Raw genomic sequence first — 21,253 nt, 5'->3', positions numbered from 1 at the left:
ACTACGATTTAGTTAATTATTGAATTCTACTTAGAATAAGTTTGTGAAAGTACTCACCAACCAGTCACCTACCTGTTTTCTGGTGTTGTATTTTCACTGCCGCCTCCTGTCCTGGAACCTTTTCCACCTAGGTTAGGCTCCTGAAATAAAATAAATTGAACCTACCTTTTCAACTTCCCCTAACCCCTAAAAGGTTAGAGGAGGTGGAAGGGTGGGAGACACTACACTGTAGTGTTTCGGGTTTAGCAACAGCTCCACCTATATAAGAGTTACTGGCCTCCTGCTCTCCCGACTGCACCAGCTGTGAAAGAAAAAGCCCGTGAAAGTTGAGCTTTTAAACTCACCAGTTACTGGCCTCCTGCTTCTATTCTCCCGGTTATATATTACAGACAACGTGACACCGATTCCTGTCCTCAGCTGCGTTTGTCAAGAATTCTTGAATGAGAGCAGTTTCCAAACAGAATCTCTCTGGTCTCGTTTTGGCCCGGGCTCTGTAATGTTGACAGAGCGTTACAAACTTCCACTCCAGGAGAGCCTCTGCAGTCCTTCCCAACACTCTGCTGTCCTGCAAATTCATCTTTTATTGTTAACCATTGACAGACTAGTGGGAAAATTCTTTCAGTATTTACTCAAAAACGTTAAAAACTCAACGCTTCTGTTAGAATTGGTCATTTTGAGATTACAAAATAGAGTCACTAGAGAGTGTTTATAAGAAAATTGTTCTCATGTCAGACTATCAGGCCTGTCAAGAATCAAAATAATTATTTTATATTAAATGATTTCAAGTCCGACTTGAACAGCTTTCACAATTAAATGAGTTCCTGTTATGTTTAAGAAGCAATTGAATAGAAAATCTTTAATTGTAGGTTAAAACCTCCAGTAAAACACCAGAGGGAGCTCACACCAAACAATCCCGACTCTGAGCGTTAACAGCGCAAAGAGTAATTTCAAACAAAATATCTCCATAGCCCTTAACTAGTGCTTGGATAAACGTTACAATGGTTAGAAAATCAGCAAACACGCATCGAATATTGACAAGAACAGGACAAAGTGCTCTGATCGCTATCTGCCGAAGTTAAATATACAAACAAAATCAGGATTTGTTACACAAAACTACCAGAGCATGGGACATGTGGAAGGAGATTGAGAAACATGTCCCGCTATCTCATTAAATGCTACATGACACTATCTAAAACTATGGAGTAATTGGAAGGATATTAAGAAACAAGTCCCTATACCTCATTAAACACTACATGACAATGTATATAAAGTATGGGACATGTGGCAAGAGATTGAGAAACATGTCCCGTTATCTCATTAAACACTACATGATTCTGTAGAAAAAGTATGGACCATGTGGAAAGAGACTGAGAAACATTAATTGTTACATGACACTGTTCGTACAAATGTATGAAATAGAAAGCTTAATTTAACATAAAAAGCTCATAGTTTTGACGATCCTCACAAATTAAACAAAAATAGCATACAGCAAAACCCGGTGTGATTTAGGATCTTTCAATAGCATCATTTATGATGAGTGTACTTGATAAGAACTCCATTAATAATGATTACTAATTGAGGCAATATTGGTTCCACCTCTAGTTAATATTTAACTTTTACAATATTTATAGTCCTTGTCAAATGCTCCAACGCTGAACACATTTTTTAAAAAAGGTCAATTCTCTGCATCACATGGTGTCAGACAGCGCTTCACTGAGAAATATCTGGGACCGAAATCTCTATGTGGGTTCATTCGGCAGTAGGTGCAGCTTTGACTGGTGTTCCACACTCAGTGAGTTCACTTACACCCCAGACTCCGATACACTCTATTCTAACAGTGACCGCGCTCTACTTCCAACAGTCCCTGTTTGAAACATCGGCTGGAATATCATCTCCAGTCTGCTCTGTCTGTACGAGAGCCGCAGGGAACAAAATAACAATAACTGGTGCGGAGTTTGTGCTCGATTTCGGTTTAAAATCTAAATTTGACACAAAGATCCTCTGAAAATTAAAGTAAGTTTTGATCAGATGCAATATAGAGTGTATCAGAGTCTGGGGTGTAAGTGAACTCACTGAGTGTAGAACACCAGTCAAAGCTGCACCTACTGCCGACTGAACACGCACACACATTTCTGTCTCAGATATTTCTCAGCAGAAGTGCTGTCTAACCCCGTGTGGTACAGTGAACTGAACTATTTTAACTAGATTATTCAGCATTAGAGGGTTGGAGAAGGAATTTAAATATTGTTAAGATAAATACTACTTAGACGTGGAACCAATATTGTTCAATTTGAATTCATTATCAGTACAATCATTGTTAAGTTTACTCTCCAAACAAATATGTTCCTGAAATTTCCACACTGTCCAGGAGTGTGCTTATTGTTGTTTAGTCACTGATGACCTTCAAAATTATGAACATTTTATCTGAAATTAATCATTCTATTTCATACATTTGTATTAACAGTGTCACGTAATAATTAACGTACCTCAGTCTCCTTCCACATGCCCATGTTTTTATACAATATCAGGTAGTGTTTAATAAGGTATCCCGACTGGTTTCTCAATCTCCTTCCAACTGCTCGATAACCTTTGCTGAGTTTGTCGGTCGATGACTTCATTCAGTTTCTCTCAGTTTCCAGTGTGTGTTTGGTTATATTTATTAATCTCGATCATTAACAAAGCCTGGTTTACTGACAGGGTAACATTATCAGATGCATTGTACGTTTAACGAAATATGTTACCGTGATTTATTTGATGTTATAAAACTGATTGGAAACTAAAATCCTGTTTTATAGATAGCTTAAAGAACATTTTCTGTAAATCATAGAACGGAGAAAAATCATGAAATGTACCCCACTCCCTGAATCATTTTCACAAATCGCGTGTTGATGAAAATCAATTTACAGATAATGGGCATATTTGATTCAAATATGTCATTCATTGGGATCGTATGAAATGAAGTGAAGTGAAGTGAATATTGAAATGTTTCTGTTAATTTGTAGAATTTTAATTTAATACATATTTTGGGTTGTTTGTTTGATCAACTTCAAATTGGAAACAATTGTTCAATTCTGTCGGTGACAGTAAATATGTGTATTATATATTGCATCTGATCAAAACTTACTTTAATTTTCAGAGGATCTTTGTGTCAAATTTAGATTTTAAACCGAAATCGAGCACAAACTCCGCACCAGTTATTGTTATTTTGTTCCCTGCGGCTCTCGTACAGACAGAGCAGACTGGAGATGATATTCCAGCCGATGTTTCAAACAGGGACTGTTGGAAGTAGAGCGCGGTCACTGTTAGAATAGAGTGTATCGGAGTCTGGGGTGTAAGTGAACTCACTGAGTGTGGAACACCAGTCAAAGCTGCACCTACTGCCGAATGAACCCACATAGAGATTTCGGTCCCAGATATTTCTCAGTGAAGCGCTGTCTGACACCATGTGATGCAGAGAATTGACCTTTTTTAAAAAATGTGTTCAGCGTTGGAGCATTTGACAAGGACTATAAATATTGTAAAAGTTAAATATTAACTAGAGGTGGAACCAATATTGCCTCAATTAGTAATCATTATTAATGGAGTTCTTATCAAGTACACTCATCATAAATGATGCTATTGAAAGATCCTAAATCACACCGGGTTTTGCTGTATGCTATTTTTGTTTAATTTGTGAGGATCGTCAAAACTATGAGCTTTTTATGTTAAATTAAGCTTTCTATTTCATACATTTGTACGAACAGTGTCATGTAACAATTAATGTTTCTCAGTCTCTTTCCACATGGTCCATACTTTTTCTACAGAATCATGTAGTGTTTAATGAGATAACGGGACATGTTTCTCAATCTCTTGCCACATGTCCCATACTTTATATACATTGTCATGTAGTGTTTAATGAGGTATAGGGACTTGTTTCTTAATATCCTTCCAATTACTCCATAGTTTTAGATAGTGTCATGTAGCATTTAATGAGATAGCGGGACATGTTTCTCAATCTCCTTCCACATGTCCCATGCTCTGGTAGTTTTGTGTAACAAATCCTGATTTTGTTTGTATATTTAACTTCGGCAGATAGCGATCCTGTTCTTGTCAATATTCGATGCGTGTTTGCTGATTTTCTAACCATTGTAACGTTTATCCAAGCACTAGTTAAGGGCTATGGAGATATTTTGTTTGAAATTACTCTTTGCGCTGTTAACGCTCAGAGTCGGGATTGTTTGGTGTGAGCTCCCTCTGGTGTTTTACTGGAGGTTTTAACCTACAATTAAAGATTTTCTATTCAATTGCTTCTTAAACATAACAGGAACTCATTTAATTGTGAAAGCTGTTCAAGTCGGACTTGAAATCATTTAATATAAAATAATTATTTTGATTCTTGACAGGCCTGATAGTCTGACATGAGAACAATTTTCTTATAAACACTCTCTAGTGACTCTATTTTGTAATCTCAAAATGACCAATTCTAACAGAAGCGTTGAGTTTTTAACGTTTTTGAGTAAATACTGAAAGAATTTTCCCACTAGTCTGTCAATGGTTAACAATAAAAGATGAATTTGCAGGACAGCAGAGTGTTGGGAAGGACTGCAGAGGCTCTCCTGGAGTGGAAGTTTGTAACGCTCTGTCAACATTACAGAGCCCGGGCCAAAACGAGACCAGAGAGATTCTGTTTGGAAACTGCTCTCATTCAAGAATTCTTGACAAACGCAGCTGAGGACAGGAATCGGTGTCACGTTGTCTGTAATATATAACCGGGAGAATAGAAAGAGACCTGGAGATCTGTGGGACACAATATCATCAGGGGGGTTGGGAGCAGGTTAACAAACTGGCTGCATTTCAAAAAGCAGCAAATTAACCAGTAAACGAGAGGACCATTAACCGAACATCATTAACGGGTAAAATGATGGACCAATCGGCGGGGACAGTTTACAAGAGAATTCGCTCAGCAGGAACTTAATGAGGAACACCCAGCACGGAGATAGGAGGTGGGAACCCGCCTGACAAACGGCTCATTTTGTTTTGTTTGGCGAATTTAGAAATAAAATGAGTAGCAGAAACTTCCAATTACAACTTTATTGAAACTTTGAAATTTCCACGTGGAAAACATTGGTTTAAAATAAAAGAGATGAAACGCATCACACAATAAGATTATCTGTAACATAATTTCAATCATATTTATGTTCCATCATGAACTTTGCATGGGAATCCTTTACCTCGCTATCTAATATCACTGTGAGAGAGCCCTCAAATTCGGCTGCTTCACGACAATATGCCATCCGTGTTCCAGACCAATGGATCCACCACAAACCCAATTCACGTATGGACCATGGTCAAGCAAGGTTGTGTTATCACAGCAACGCTCTTCTCAATCTTCCTTGCTGCAATGCTCCATCTCATCCTCAGTAAGCTCCTCGCTGGAGTGGAGCTAATCTACAGAACAAACAGGAACTGTTCAACCTCTATCACCTCCAGTCCAGGTCCAAGGTCGTCCCATCCTCTCTCATCGAATTACATTATGCAGACAATGCTTGCTTCTGCGCACACTCTGAGGTCGAACTCCAAACCATCGTAAACACCTTCACTGAAGCGTACGTGAGCATGGGCCTTACCCTAAACATCAGTAAGGCAAAGGTCCTCTATCAACCTGCACCCGCCACACAATACTGCTCCCCGATTATCAAAATCCATGACGACGCCTTGGACAACACGGGCCACTTTCCGTACCTCGGGAGCCTACTGTCAACAAGGGTAGACATCGATGACAAAGTCCAACACCGCCAGAGCAGCCTTCGGTCGCCTGAGGAAGTGAGTGTTTGAAGACCAGGACCTCAAACCCAGCACCAATCTGACAGTCAAAAGAGCAGTAGTGATACCCGCCCTCCTGTATGCTTCAGAGACATGGACCATGTACAGAAGGCACCTAAAAGCACTGGAGAATTACCACGAATGCTGCCTCTGCAACATCCTGCAAATCCATTGGCAGGATAAAGGCACCAACGTCAGTATTCTCGCTCAGGCCATCATGCCAAGCATCGAAACTTTGTCCATGCTCTATCAGATCCGATCGACGAGCCAGGACGTCCGCATGCAAAATACGAGACTCCCAAAGCAAGCGCTCTACTCGGAGCTCCAACACGGCAAGAGAGCCTCAGGTGGGCAGAGGAAACACTTCAAGGACACGCGCAAAGTCTCCTTGAAAATGTGCAACAATCCCACCGACACCTGGGAATCCCTGGCCCAAGACCGCACAACGTTGAGGAGAAGCATTCGGGAGAAGCAGGTCCATCACCACCGCCATCTCTGGGCACCTACACACTGGTAATAAATGGGGCCCGAGCACCGTCATCACAAGGAGAGAGGGGTCAGTGTGTGTTTGTGTGAAAATCATTCTCGATAAACTGTAGGCACTTTACAAATGTCAGGTTGCTGCATAGATTGTATTTGCGGTTTTATAAGGAATGAAGAACAGATGAAATCACAGACCCCGGTATCAGTTCTTTCGCAAATTGATGGGAAATTTTACCGCACAGTTCTTTGTATTTGTGACTTTTCTTTCTGACAGTTTTATCCATTTCTTGCCCTAGCGAACTCTAATTCTTAATGTCTTATTTCAGGCAGACCCGGGAACAGTCAAGCTCACCCGTCAGGTAATCGCCTTTTATTTTCACGTTATCTGGAATCTCTCTGCTCTGATCCATCCCATTGAATATTAAGGCTGGGTGACAACCTCAGGGTCTTTTTGATCACCGATTAACCAGCTCCTCGTGTGTCCCTCGGACAGGAAGAGTGTTTCCCGCGGACTGTTACTAAAGATCTTTAATCCCAGGCGAGAGGCGGCTGCTGCCTTCATGCAGAGCGACAATAAACGGGGTCCCTGAAGCGCAGAGTGTGAAGGGCCGGCTCCACTGACACTGCTGCTGGTCCCACAGCAGCTCTCACTTTCCACCTCACCAATCAGTGCTGACATTAGGATCACATGACCATCCAGCCCCGCCTCTTCCTCTACTGTCTCCGGGGATTGGGGGGAATTTCTTCCAATCCTGACTGGGGCTGTGCTCTCACTACGTTCGGCCAATCGGTACTGACCATGATGGACAGCTGACCATTGCAGCCACGCCCATCTCCCGACCTCTGGAGGCTGGACTATATTCTGAGCCAATCGCCACCCGGCCCCGTGGGTGCCGCTCTGGTGCTGGGAACTTCCCGCTGACTCCCGGTTCCCTGCTCGTTCACACCGTTTATTAATATTTCCCTCTCCCTTTTGCCATGTTTAATATTTACTTACTCCGGGTTTTATTCGGGGTCTGGGCACAGTCTGATGTTCCCACTGATTCCTCACATGGTCCCTCTGGCCTGGTGAATGGGGGCGGTCCGTGCGCTGGGAGACTGCGGGTTTAATTCACTCTAACCGCTTGATGTTATTTCTGATATTTTACAGAGACGGTGAAGCTGAGACTGGTGAATGGGGGCAGTCCGTGCGCTGGGAGACTGGAGATTCACTACAGGGGACAGTGGGGGACTGTGGACCATGATCTCTGGGACCTGCCGGACGCCGCTGTTGTGTGCCGGGAGCTGGGCTGCGGGGCCGCGCTGTCAGCACCGCGCCGGGCTCACTTTGGGGAAGGGTCCGGACCCATTGTGACGTATAATGTTCGGTGCGGCGGGACCGAGGCCGCTCTGCGGGAGTGTGATTCACCTCCATGGGATCACTATTCCTTGTCACACTCCAGGGATGTCGGCGTCATCTGTGCAGGTAAAAATCTTTCTTCTGCCTCTCATCTCCCGCCGCCTCTGATTGTTTCCGGAATAAAGCGGAAGTAAAATAATCAGCGGGTGTCCGTCCCCGGAAAGCGAGAGATTATAATTGCAGTATTCCCCGGTTATTATTAATGTTATATTATTAACATTAGGATTAATGTTTGTGTTATTATAATATTACTGTTATTTTATACAATAAACACCCCCACCGGGAGCAGTAAATAGCTGACACTCGGCACATTAACAATGCAGACAGAACAAGTTTCCATTGAGATTTGCCCCAAAGCCGCAGTGAATGAGCTGACCGGCTGGAAATGTCACAATCTCAATCCAACTCTCCATTCTCAACCCAACAGCCGCTACCGGGCATGCGCCGTGAGCCCGGCTCTGCGCCTGCGCTCATCGCTTGTTGTGCGATCTGATATTTTCCACAGACTGTGAATCTGAGACTGGGGAGGGAGGTTTCTCAGCCTCGGGGAGCCTGGGCAATGGGTCCGCGGTTACTGTGGGCAGCACGGGAGGAACTACACAGTAAGATCCCACAGCTGCCTGTACATTCCCATTCATTTCGAGTTTTGATAAATATTGAGAAGATAAAAAGGACAGAATCTTAGACAAATGACTCCAATAGGAAGTTCAGGGGAAACAAATTTACCCAGAGAGTAGTTCATTTGTGACCCGCTTATATTTATGGCTCCGAGTTTTGCTCACCCCACAAGTGGAAACCTTCTCTATTCTACCCTATCAAATGCTGTCATTTTCTTAAATACCACAATTAAGTCACCCCCTCAGCTGTCTTTTTTCTAGCTTGTTCAATCTTTCCTGATAGGTATTGCCTCTCAGTTCCAGAATCATCGTTGTAAATCTTTATTTTCTCAGTGCCTCTTTATCCATTTTATAAATTGGAAACCCGAACTTGCACAGGATCGGACAAAGTCAACATACATTTCCAAAGGGTAAATCATGCTTGACTAATCCACTGGAATTTTTTGAGGATGTAACTGGTAAAATAGATAAGGGAGAACCAGTGGATGTGGTGTATTTGGACTTTCAGAAGGCTTTATATAAGGTCCAGCATAAGTGGTTAGTGTGTAAAGTTAAGGCACATGGGATTGGGGGGCAAGGTACTGACTTGGATAGAGAACTGGTTGGCAGACAGAAAGCAAAGAGTTGGAATAAACAGGTCTTTTTCCGAGTGGCAGGCAGTGACGAGTGGGGTACCACAGGGATCGGTCCTTGGACCCCAGCTATTCACAATATATATTAATGGTCTAGACAAGGGAACTAGATGTAATATCTCCCAGTTTGCAGACGACACAAAGCTGGGTGGGCGTGTGTACTGTGAGGAGGATGCTGAGAAACTCTAGGATGATTTGGACAGGTTGGGTGATTGGGCAGAAGCATGGAAGGTGCAATATAACGTGGATTAATGTGAGGTTATCCATTTTGGTCGCAAAAACAGGAAGAGAGATTATTATCTGAATGGCAATAGATTGGGAGAAGGGGAAGTGCAACGAGACCTGGGTGTCCTTGTGCACCAGTCGCTGAAGGTGCGCATGCAGGTGCAGCAGGCGGTTAAGAAGGCAAATGCTATGTTGGCCTTCGTAGCAAAAGGGTTTGAGTACAGCAATAAGGATGTCTTGCTGCAGTTGTACAAGGCCTTGGTGAGACCACATCTTGAGTATTGGGTGCAGTTTTGGTCGCCTTAGCTGAGGAAGGATGTTCTTGCCATGGAAGGAGTCCAGCGAAAATTCACCAGGCTGATACTTGGGATGGCAGGAATGACGTATGAGGAGAGATTGGATCGATTGGGCTTGTACTCGCTGGAGTTTCGAAGAATGAGTGGGGATCTCATCGAAACTTATAAAATTCTAACAGGACTAGACAGACTAGATGCTGGAAGGATGTTCCCGATGGTCGGGGAGTCCAGAACCAGGGTTCACAGTCTAAGGATAAGGGGTAAGCCATTTAGGACAGAAATTAGGAGGAATTTCTTCACCCAGAGAGTGGTGAACCTGTGGAATTCTCTACCACAGAAGGCAGTAGAGGCCAATTCATTAAATATATTCAAGAAGGATTTGGATATATTTCTCAAGGCTAAAGGGATCAAGGGATATGGGGAGAAAGCAGGGACCGGGTACAGAATTTGGATGATCAGCCATGATCGCATTGAATGGCGGAGCAGGCTCGAGGGGTTCCTATCTTCTATGTTTCTATGTTAATCTAAGTATGGTTCAACCAAAGTTCTATACAAGTCAAACATAACTATTCTCCCTTTCAATTCTGTCCCTCTAGAAACAAACCCCAGGGCTTTGTTTGCTTTTTCTATGGCTTTATTAACTTGCGTCACTACTTTTAATGATTTGTGTATCTGTACCTCTAGATCCCATTGCTGCTCTACCCAATTTAGGCATTTACCTTCCAAGAAAAATGACTTATTGTGTTGTTTACTATCCATTCTGCTACTACCCAAACTCAAAGTGTTTATTTACACCAAATTCCCGAAATTTCACTCTAAAACAAAAGCAAAATACTCCAGCTGCTGGAAATCTGAACTAAAATCCGATAATGCTGGAAGCACTCAGCTGGCCAGGGAGCATCTGTGGAAAGACAGAATTAACGTTTCAGGTCGATGACATTTCATCATCACTAAAGCAAGATGGAATATTTGGGGGCAGCTGTTGTTATTGGGGGAATAATCCCTGTACAGAGATGGTAGCCATTCTCAAACGGAGTGGTCTGGGTCCCGCTGATCAAAGGGAACGGTCTGTGACCCGGTTATCAAAGGGAGCATGTAGAGGTTCTGGGTCGTTGCCAATTAACCCTTTCACTCTCAAGTTCCAAAAGATTCGACTTGACCCGTATTGGTGAGAGTAATTATATTTTGTTCAGTTTAAGTGAGATTTGATACATTACAGCATCTGAGCGGTAGTTAAACAAGGTGCAATCAAGATTTATATTTCCCGTTATGCCCTGGGTAGAAGACGCGATATCCAGGGTTCAACTCCAATCGGCCCTGGCCTCGAGGCTCGCCCGGCCGCTTGGTGTGACGCGTGTGGGTCCTCCAACAACCCGAATCCCTCCTCGGCTGGTCTAGAGGATGTTCCCAAGCTCTTCGCTGACTGTCTCTACAATCTATGTGTTTGAGAAACCCCCTTCTTATACTTCATCCCAGCAACGCCTCTGGGGAGCAGTTAACCCAATCACTGACTTACACCTGAAAGCCCCTGTGCAATTACAGGGATGCCCCGAACCTAATGATCCCGCCCGCCCCCGTCAGGCCCTCATCCCGTAACACCCTGACATCATCTGTTTTTGACCATCAAGACTCATGTCTGGGGTAGTTCTGGCAACACAAACGGAACATGTCTCCATAGGCTGAGATGTGGTGTCCTTGCTGTTTGCCTATGTTTTTAATTCACTGCAGATACCAGAACATTCCACAAAGTGGCAGCCACACAGGACCTTGCTAGTTGTGTTCCCACAGACACGCTGTCTGTTCTTATTATTATGTTTGCTGAGAGGCACTTTTAAAAAGTTAATCAATGGAGGCCCAGCGCCTCGGTTTATTCCATTTTAAAATCTAATCAGGTCTACCCATGGCATATTACATCAGGGTTTACAAGTATAGTTATAATCACGGTTTACAAGTATGGTTATAAATGAAGCAATAACACTATGAAATCTTTAAACTAGAATGCATAATATAATCATTGATTTAGTTCATTTCAGTAAGAGAAAATAAAAATGCGGATTTCCCAGGATTAACACAATCTGTCTGGGACCCGGTTATCAAAGGGAGCAGTCTGGGTCGCGGTTCTCAAAGGGAGCGGTCTGGGTCCCGGTTATGAAAGGGAGCGGTCTGGGTCCGGTTATGAAAGGGAGCGGTCTGGGTCCGGTTATGAAAGGGAGCGGTCTGGGTCCGGTTATGAAAGGGAGCGGTCTGGGTCCGGTTATCAAAGGGAGCGGTCTGGGTCCGGTTATCAAAGGGAGTGGTCTGGGTCCGGTTATCAAAGGGAGCGGTCTGGGACCCGGTTATCAAAGGGAACGGCCTGGATCCGATAGTATAAGTGTTGGTCGGAGTTAAGAGATCCTGTTTACTGAGAGCTGTGCTGACTGTGGATCTACGTTCCCCGAACTTAATCCAGGTAATTAGGTGTATGTGCTGAACGGTTACTCGCTGTTAGTGGAGGAGGTCGATGAGGGAGGATCGGGATCACTGCGGCTCCCTTCACATCGGCACTCTCTGTCTCAGTTAAACAGGAACCGAGGGGAGAGCGAGTGGGGAAGAGAGAGAACATGGCAGGAAATCTGCACTCCGGCCCGTGTTTTTCATCAATCATGGTCACTGTAGTCGTCGTCTTGTGAGGACATTTGCTGAAGTGTTTGATTAAATGAATAAGTGGTTATGGGAATTTCACTGTAAAACTTTAAATCTGATGTTAGAGACCGGTCCCTATATGGCGATGTAATATTATTAATTGAGCTTGCATCTACTGCTTTTTGTGGGAAGGAGTTCCACACTTTTACCAACCTTAATGTGAAGAATTGTTCCTGAACTCTATTGAATGGCCTGGCTCTGATTTAAAGGTTCTGTCCCCTGGTCCCAGACTTCCCGCCAGTGGAAGAAGTTTCTCTCTATCTGTCCTACCAGTTCCTTTCAAAATTCTATAAACACCATTTAAATTTCCCCTTAACCTTCTAAACTTCAGTTAATACAAGCCTGGTTCATGTCATCCCTCCTCATAATTTAACCCTTGGAGCACTGGCAGTGTTCTGGTGAATTTGCGCTGCACTCCTTCCAAGGCCAATATCTTCGTTCTGTGGTGCGGTGCCCACAACTGTACCCAGCTCTCCAGGTGTGGGGTAACCAGGGCGCTGTATAGCTGTAGGTAAACCTCCTCCCATTTAAATTTTAGCCCTCTAGATATAAAGGCTAACATTCCATTAGCATTTTTTATTATGTTTATGTAACTGACCACTGCAGTTTATTGATCTGTGTACACGTACCCCTCAATTTCTTTGAGCCTTCAATGTTTCTACCTTTTCACCATTTAGAAATTCACGGCTCTATCTGTTTTTGATCGAGCGTAGTTCTTGGCCTTGATCCTCTGATGCCCAATCAGCGAACAACAGCAATCAGCAAACAAACCGAATGCTCAACTATGTAAGCAAAAGAGTGCAGGGCCAATCAGGGTGTCTGGATTAAACCGAACACAGCTCCATCCAGTCACGCCTTGTGCTGTGTGTATACATCCGGTCACGAGGCACAAGAGCTCAGAGTTAAACTAGACAGTGCTCTGTCCAGGACTCGCCTTGTGCACCGTGTATAGTTCCGATAACCAGGTACGCAGGGACAATTAAACCCTGGAAGTGGTGTAGAGCCAAAACTGGAGTCAGATCTCTACAAACCGCTGTGCTGAATAATGGGCCTTGTAGCGGGAAGTGATCTGCTGGAGGCAGTAAATGGGGCGAAATGGTGAATCTGAGAAAAGAAAACTTTAATTTGAACATGTCAATACAACAAGGTGTGAAATACTGAAGGGAGAGAAAGACAGACTTAGGACTGGTGTCCGGATATTCTTCTCACAGAGAGCGATGGAGGACTGGTCTGGAATCTGGTGTAGATTGATTGAGGAAAATAGAATCATTGACAAGGCAGATGCGAAAAGCCGTCTTTAGGGTCATTCTGGGTTAATGCGCTCTACCGGCTCCAACCGTCATCATCAAACGGATGCATCGTGTGTTGTGTAAAGGCAGGGTGTTCCTGGAGGGAGACGGGGTGGTCGGGAAATTCTCCCCTCGGTGTCCTTCAGTTACAGGGTGAAAGCGAGGGCGCCCTCTGCCGGCCCATCTCGGCCTCTGCTTTCTGGAGGAGAACATGGATGCGGCCCGCAGAGGAGCGAACCCAAAGTGGGTACAGGGATGCAGAGATTGCTTGACTTCGATTTACTCTTCTCTCTCTATCGATACTTTGCCGCGTTCTCTCTGCTGATACAGTGCGTGTTTGTAACATCAGAGTGACGGCCACTGGGTAAGGTACCAACAAATAAAGCAATATTATAAAAAGCCAGACAGTCACATTATAACCAATAGCGTTAGAGGAAAAACAGCATCATCGGTATTGGACCAGAATGGAACCAATCTGAGAACCAATAGTGTCAGATCTGTCATTAATCAGATGTGTATTCATTTGTAAATATTTTATGGTGAATATCGTGAGTATTGTGATTATTATGATTATTCAGATCACAGATTTCCTAGACTAGTATCCGGAGACTCCCCATGCTCGGGCAGACTGGAGGTCCAGTACGGTGAAACCTGGGGAACAGTGTGCGACCTTCACTGGGATTTGAATGACGCCAATGTGGCCTGTGCTCAGCTTCAGTGTGGAGCCGCGGTGTCCGTGCCAAGAGGGGCTTATTTTGGAGAGGGCACTGGACTTCTACGGAGTGATGTCTTTGAATGTACAGGCAGCGAGACAAGTCTGGTTGGCTGCCCTCTTTCTCCAGTAAATCACCACCAGTGCACCCACAGGAACGATGCCAGTGTGATCTGCTCCGGTGAGTACAGACTTACTGAACAACAGACAACTTCCTCCTTAATATTGGGAAAACTGAGGAAGGTGACATTCCTGTGTTTCTCTCTAACAATATCATATATAAACTAGTCCTTACAGTTTACTATTATTGTTATAGGTCTGGCCGAACACGTCAAAATATCCGCAATAATTTGTCAATAGAAAGTTTCTAAACTTAAAGGTTTCTTCTGAAGTAAGCAGATTTGTTGCTAGTTTATTTACCGCCTGCACTGAACGTATTTTTCTCTTAGACAGTTGATGTCACAATCGGTGTCTAACAACTCGCTAGTCGCGCACTGTCTCATTAAACTTGTGCACACCTCATAGACCATCACGGTAGGTTCATTAATAGGACACCGCCTCATTCACTACGGGTTATCATCATTAATCACACGCTGACATCATTGACCGAGAACATCGTTCAATGTACTTTGACTCATTAACAAATTACAGACTTTATTAACTACAGGTTAACTTAAGTAACAACTCAGAACCCTTGCTAAAAATAAGCTGACTTGATGAACTGTGCATTGACGTCATTAGTTTGGTTCCTTTTTTGTTAACCATCCCTTGATTCTGACTTGATTTGTCGTGCACTGATGTTATGGGCGGTCGATTGTCCTCGTTGCCCAAACACGGACTTTCTGGTCCCTTCACTGCGCTCCTTACCCATCCGCTGACGTCATTAAACCGGCACTGTCCTAAACCCCGGGCACCATTTCCATTGCTGATGCTCCTGTGTGATGGTGCCTGCACTGCGGTCATTAGCCCAACATTCACTTGATTAACAGCGCAATGATGTCACCAGCCGTGCACCGTCAACTTTACCGGTACACTGACTTAGGAGACCCGCACTGAACTTCTCAGTGGTGCAGTCACTTTAATTAGCATCAATCGTAGTAACAAGACACTGATCACTTATCTCATTAACTGTTCACTGACCTAAATAATTGACCATTGTCCCCAAAAGTCGGACATTGACTTCATAAACGCGCATTGACCTAATTAGATACTTTGATGTGAACACCAGGCCCCATTAATTGTACCACATGGCAATAGCATTTCGACCCACCCTGTCCAGAGTCACACTTACTGAACAGCAGGGTATCAGGGGGCGGCTGTACTCCCGCACTGGTCAGTACAATCAGGCCAGAGGGAGAAGATTGGGCAGTTATATTATGGAATCAATTCTCTTTACTCCCCACAGCTGATATGATGGGAAACAAATCCATATGATCATAAATAGGTGATTCCCTACCTCTAGCCTGTTCGGTCATTCTATTAGATCATGACTGATATGTATCTCAACTCTATTTATCTTCCTTTGAGCCATATTCCTTGCTACCCTTAACAAACAAGAATCTATCACAGTGTTGAACATTTCGATTGAACACAGCATGCAAAGGCTTTCCTTTAGGGAGCAGGTGGAGAAATTCCAGATTTCCACTACTCTTTATGTGAAAAGTTTCTTCCCAATTTCAGTCTTTGTCCCAACTATCGTCAGCTGCTTCATAAGTTGCCTTCCCTCCAACATAACGTCAGAAGTGGTGCTGTTTGCTGATGATTGCAGAGTGTTCAGCTCCATTCGCAATTCCTTAGATAATGAAGCAAGCCATGGCCACTTGCACCAAGACGTGGACATCATCCAGACTTGGGCTGATAGTTCACGAGTAACATTCCTGCCACACAAGGGTCAGGCAATGACCATCTCCAACATGACAAACTCTGACCACCTCCTCTTGATATTAATTGGCTTTACCATCGCCGATCCCCCACCATCAATATCCTCTGTGTGGCCTTTCACTAGAAACCCTACATGATCAGCCACATAAATGCCGTGTCTAATACAGCAGGTCAGATGCTGGGTATTCTGCAGCGAGTGGCCCACCTTCTGACTCCCCAAAGCCTCTCCACCACCGGCAAGGCTCAGGTCAGGAGTTGATAGAATCCTCTCTAGTTGGGTGCAGCTGCAACAATACTCAAGAATTCCGACACTATCCAGATGAAAGCCGTCCACTTGATTGCCTGCCCATCCACCACCTTAAACATCCAGTCCCTCCATCACTTTAAGCACTGTTGTCATTCTGCTGAATCTGCGCTGCAACACCTCCAAGGCCAATATATCTTTTCTGAAATGCGGTGCCCAAAACTGAGAGCAGTGCCCCAGTTTGGGTCTGACCAAGACTCGGTACAACTGAAACATCACTTCCTCACTTTTATATTCCAAGCCCGTTGAGATAACGGCCAACATTCCATTAGTTTTTCAGGAAGAGCTGTCAACTTTGAGTTATCACACAACTTCTTGGGGTCTTGCAGTAACTTTGATTGCGACAAAGAAATAACTATTTGATAAATTACGGAAGTGCGATAGTGGTGGATAAGCTTCCCCCATTTTCTATTTTGCCCCTTATATATACTAAAGGTGATTTACATTCTATTTGAATCTGTATTTGTTTCCAAAACAGGGAACCATGGACCACGATTGGTCGGTGGGGAGAACAGGTGCTCCGGCCGGGTGGAAGTGCTACACGGAGACCAGTGGGGGACTCTGTGTGATGTTTATTTCGGTTTCGAAGATGCCAGCGTGGTCTGTGAGCACCTTCAGTGCGGGGCAGTCACCGCAACCCCGGGAGCAGCTCACTTTGGGGAGGGAACCGGCCCAGTGTGGAAGGAGAACTACAGGTGCCGGGGGAACGAGTCCCGATTGTGGGATTGTCCGGTTTCATCCTGGGATCAGTTTAGCTGCTCACATGGAAATGACACCAGTGTCATCTGCTCGGGTGAGTCCACTCAGTGTATTGAACTGAAATACACCAACTGTTCTCCTGTCGAGCAGAGTCTCACACCAGTGGCACTATTTCTGTAAGTCACTGATTCACTCGTTTTACTGATCAAGATCACCTTCTTCCTCTGACACTAAGCGAGTCTGAGGTGTGTGTGTCGGTCGATTGGACTGAAGTATATTAGCAATGAATCAAAGGCTTTCAATCCAGTGCACGTTTAATAAATACATATCTCGTGTTACGGTGTAAATCTTTGTAAATACAGAGCAACACCCAGCGTTCGCCACCAACAGCTATTGAAACGGCAAAAAGCCCCCGTGACCACTGCTATAGCACGGAAACACTGCAGCAGTGTTGGGACCGTTATCAATGTTAGCGGTTCAAATATGAATCAACATAGAATTCTCCGCATAGATCAGCTGCATTTTCACAGAACATTCTGTTAATTTCTTGCCAGATAAATAGTGCGAGATGAGTTTTAATATCCATAAACTGCTCTGTCTCTCTGATTATTCACGAACTTTACGCGCATCACAGTTATCCCGGTGTCCTGGAACACATTTATCCATCAACCAGCCCCACCTTATAACAGATTATCTGGTTCGTTATCTCATTGCTGTTTGTGGGGACTGACTGAGCGCAAATCAGCTCTCGCGTTTCACACTTAAAACATCGCAACATGTGGACAGGAGGAGGCCCTTCAGCCCCTCCGGCCTGTCCCGCCGCTGTCGCAGTGACAACAAATCAGAAGTACTTCAGTGGCTGTGAAGAGCTTTGGGCCGTCCTGGGAAGCGCTCTATCAATTACACTTCTGTTTGTTTCTCTCCACATTAGCTGAACTGTGAGCAGCCAGAAGCTATTTTGTGCCCGTGCTCCTGCCTTTGATCAGAGCTCATATCAATAGCCGGCCTGGGCCGCCCGCCCCCAGTTAGTTTTTAGCCCCTTTCCCCAGATTAGCCTCCGGAAGCTGCTCGGCATCTCTCTAAAATCAATTCACTGAGAAAAGGAATTGGCGGAGAGGATCTGCCTACAAACCATGTGGGTAATTATTACAGAAATATAATCATTAAAATTAACAATAACTGTCCGGGTGAGAGTTAGTAAATTATGGAATATTTTGGCTCAGTTTAACCGTTGCTCGCAATGTGTTTCTGTTTGTAGATGAAGGTTGGCCGCCGAGACTGACTAATGGGGGAAGCCGCTGTGACGGCCGAGTGGAGATTTACTACAACGGCAGCTGGGGGAGAGTGCGGGACAACCTCTGGGACCTAAATGATGCCAACGTGGTCTGCAGACAGCTGGGCTGCGGCTCTGCGATAGCCGCTTATAACTCTTCAAAGTACGGAGAGAGTGAAGGGCCCGTGTGGGTGAATGATGTCCAGTGTGAAGGAAACGAGCCTCAGCTCCGGAACTGCAGCTCATTCACATTGAATCCATCTCTCAATGACAGCATCGGCGTAGGGGTCCTGTGTTCAGGTGAACAAATGGTTCAATTTTACAGAACCATCAAAGGGAATAGCTAATCTGCTGAGAAAAGTGGTAAATTGGTCACTTGTTCCTCGGTGTCTCTACACCAGTTATTTAACTCAGGGGATGAGCGAAAAGCGAGAGGACACGGGCAGAACTGGAAAAAAACGAGAACTTGCATTTATATAGCGCCTTAAACGAAAGACAACCGTCGTAAGGTGCTTCACAGGAAGAGAGATGAAGGTATTAGAACAGGCGACTAAAAGCCTGGCCATTTGGGTAAGATCAAGAGCTGGTCTTAAACCAGGAGAGGCGGAAGGTTTAGGGAGGGAATTCCTGATCTTGGGACCAAGACGGAGAAATTCACGGCCGCCAATTGTGGAGGGAGGAAGTGAATGATGCACAAGAGGCCACATTTGCAGAAAAGTAGAGTTCCCGAAATGATTAGGGCTGGAGGCGGTTATAGTGATATTTGAACCTGAGGATGGTAATTTAAAACTGGAGTCTTTGCCGGACAGGAAGCCAATGCAGAGCAGTGAGCACAGGGATGATGGTGAGTGTGACTTGGTGCGGGTCAGGATATCAGGAGTTTTCGGGTGAGCTGAAGGTTATGGAGGGTGCAGGATGGGAGGACGGCGTTTCAGCAGCAGATGGGCCGAGGCAGGGACGGAGATGAGTGATGATACAGAGGTGGAAGTCGGCGGTCTTTGTGACGGAGAGCACGTGGGATTGGAAGCTCAGCTCGGCGGTCAAATGCGGCCGAGTTTGCAAATCAGTTCCATTGTGCAGCATAAAAGTGCAGACAGATGTGCTGGAGATTCACTGGTCTAAGTTCCATTATGTTGTGTATAAGTATGGAAGGATGTTTTGGCATGGACTGGTCTTAGTGTTATTACACAGCATGTGAATGTAGACAGACATTCTGGGCCTGAAATGGTGTAAGTTCCATTATGCTGTACGTACGTTGCATTCTGCAGTATGCAGTGTGCAGCGGAAGTGATAAATAAAGCTGTGGATAAGTCTATAAGCTAGTATTACGGGGGGAGGAATCTGGTGAAATTAACATAAGCCTGAAGATAAAAGAAAGAGGAGGTGTGAGTGAATGTCAGACCAAGGTAACCAATACGGGTAAGATTAACGGTTAGGGAACAGATACACTTATAGAACAGAATTATAAATTGATTGTTAAAAATAAAGTGAGTAGCACAATTAATAAAAACAAATTATATTGGCTGTACATCTATGTGCACAGCATTCCAAACCAAACGGGAGAACTGGAGGCAATAAATCGAACGATGGAGAAATGAATAGAATGTTATCCTGAAAGGATTAGGGGAAGTGGGGTGGGAGGAGGTTAGTGTGGAGCATGAATACCGGGTTGGACCCTTTGGGCCGAATGGCCTGACTCTGTGCTGTACATTCTGTATAATTCTATGTAATATGTAAGTGCAGACAGATGTTGCGGGATATAATATCATGTACCTGTCACAGACACATATAAAGCACCATTTTTTTAGCTGGAGGAGCAGCAATGTTTGGATTGAGTGATGAGATAAATGTATATTTGAAGTATAATCCTCCTGTATTGTTCTCTAACAGAACACGTGCAGTTAAGGCTGTCCGGCGGTGCAAGCCCATGTGCTGGGCGAGTGGAGGTTTATTACAATGGGACCTGGGGCTCAGTTTGTGATGATTCCTGGGACCTGGCCGACGCTAACGTGGTTTGCAAACAGCTGGGTTGCGGAAATGCGGTGGATGTGGAACTTCCTGCTGCTTGTGGACAAAGTTCAGGCCCAGTTTGGTTGGATGAACTGCACTGTTCGGGAAACGAATCGTTTCTGTGGGAATGTCCCTCAGCGCCGTGGGGTAAACACGACTGGAGTCATAAAGAAGATGTGAGGGTGGTGTGTTCAGGTAAGGGAGCTTTCTATCTGCTCATTTCTGCAGGGTTATATGCGAGGCTTTACTCGGGAGGTTTTACACAGAATCTACAGCACAGAAACCGGCCATTTGACCCAAATGGTCTGTGCGATATCTTTGCTCCGCACGTGCCTCCTCACTCCGTACTTCATCTAACTCTATCTCCATATCCTTTTGTTCATTCTCCCTCATGTACATATCTAGCTTCAACTAAAAGCATCTACGCTATTCGCCTCAACTACTCTATGTGGTAGCAAGTTCCACATTCTAACCACTCTCTGGGTAAAGAGGTTTCTCCTGAATTCCCTGTTGGACAAGCGGCTATTTTATATACAGGTAACCTTGTTCTGGACTCCCCACAATTGGAAACATCTTCTCTATGTCCACCTACCTATTCCCTTCATAATTTTAAAGACCTCTTTGAGGACACCCTTCAGCCTTCTCTTTTCTAGAGGAAAGAGCCGCAGCCTATTCAGTCTTATTTGATAGTTCTAAACTTTGTGTTCTGGTATCATTTTTGCAACTCGTTTTTTGCTCTTTCTGCAGTGCTTGTGTATCCTTTTTTAGACCAGTATACTATACATTACTCTAAGTGGGTTCTAAACCAAGTTTCCATACAAGTTTTAAAGTAATTTCAAAAATAACAACAGAAAATGCTGGAAAAACTCAGCAGGCCAGGCAACATCCATGGAGAGAGAAATAGAGTCAACGTGTCAGGCCGAAACCCTTTGTCAAGACTGAAAAAGCC

General features: G+C 44.4%; 1 protein-coding gene across 1 annotated transcript in view; it reads left to right on the top strand.

Annotated features, from left to right (window-relative positions):
- The window catches only part of LOC147098128 (scavenger receptor cysteine-rich domain-containing protein DMBT1-like), a 452,456-nt gene that overhangs the window by 410,368 nt on the left and 20,835 nt on the right, over positions 1-21,253 (top strand). The window contains exons 4-9 of the mRNA XM_085970829.1: positions 6,612-6,644; positions 7,436-7,750; positions 14,004-14,318; positions 16,801-17,115; positions 18,280-18,594; positions 20,185-20,499. Of these exons, the coding sequence (XP_085826955.1) occupies positions 6,612-6,644; positions 7,436-7,750; positions 14,004-14,318; positions 16,801-17,115; positions 18,280-18,594; positions 20,185-20,499 (1,608 nt within the window). The remainder of the gene's footprint in view (positions 1-6,611; positions 6,645-7,435; positions 7,751-14,003; positions 14,319-16,800; positions 17,116-18,279; positions 18,595-20,184; positions 20,500-21,253) is intronic.

This window comes from Somniosus microcephalus, chromosome 30 (genome assembly GCF_052327205.1).
Source record: "Somniosus microcephalus isolate GS21.2 chromosome 30, FLI_Smic_1.0, whole genome shotgun sequence".
Taxonomy (NCBI): domain Eukaryota; kingdom Metazoa; phylum Chordata; class Chondrichthyes; order Squaliformes; family Somniosidae; genus Somniosus; species Somniosus microcephalus.
The sequence above is the reverse complement of the archived record's forward strand: the minus strand, read 5'-3'. Positions and strand labels throughout refer to the sequence as shown.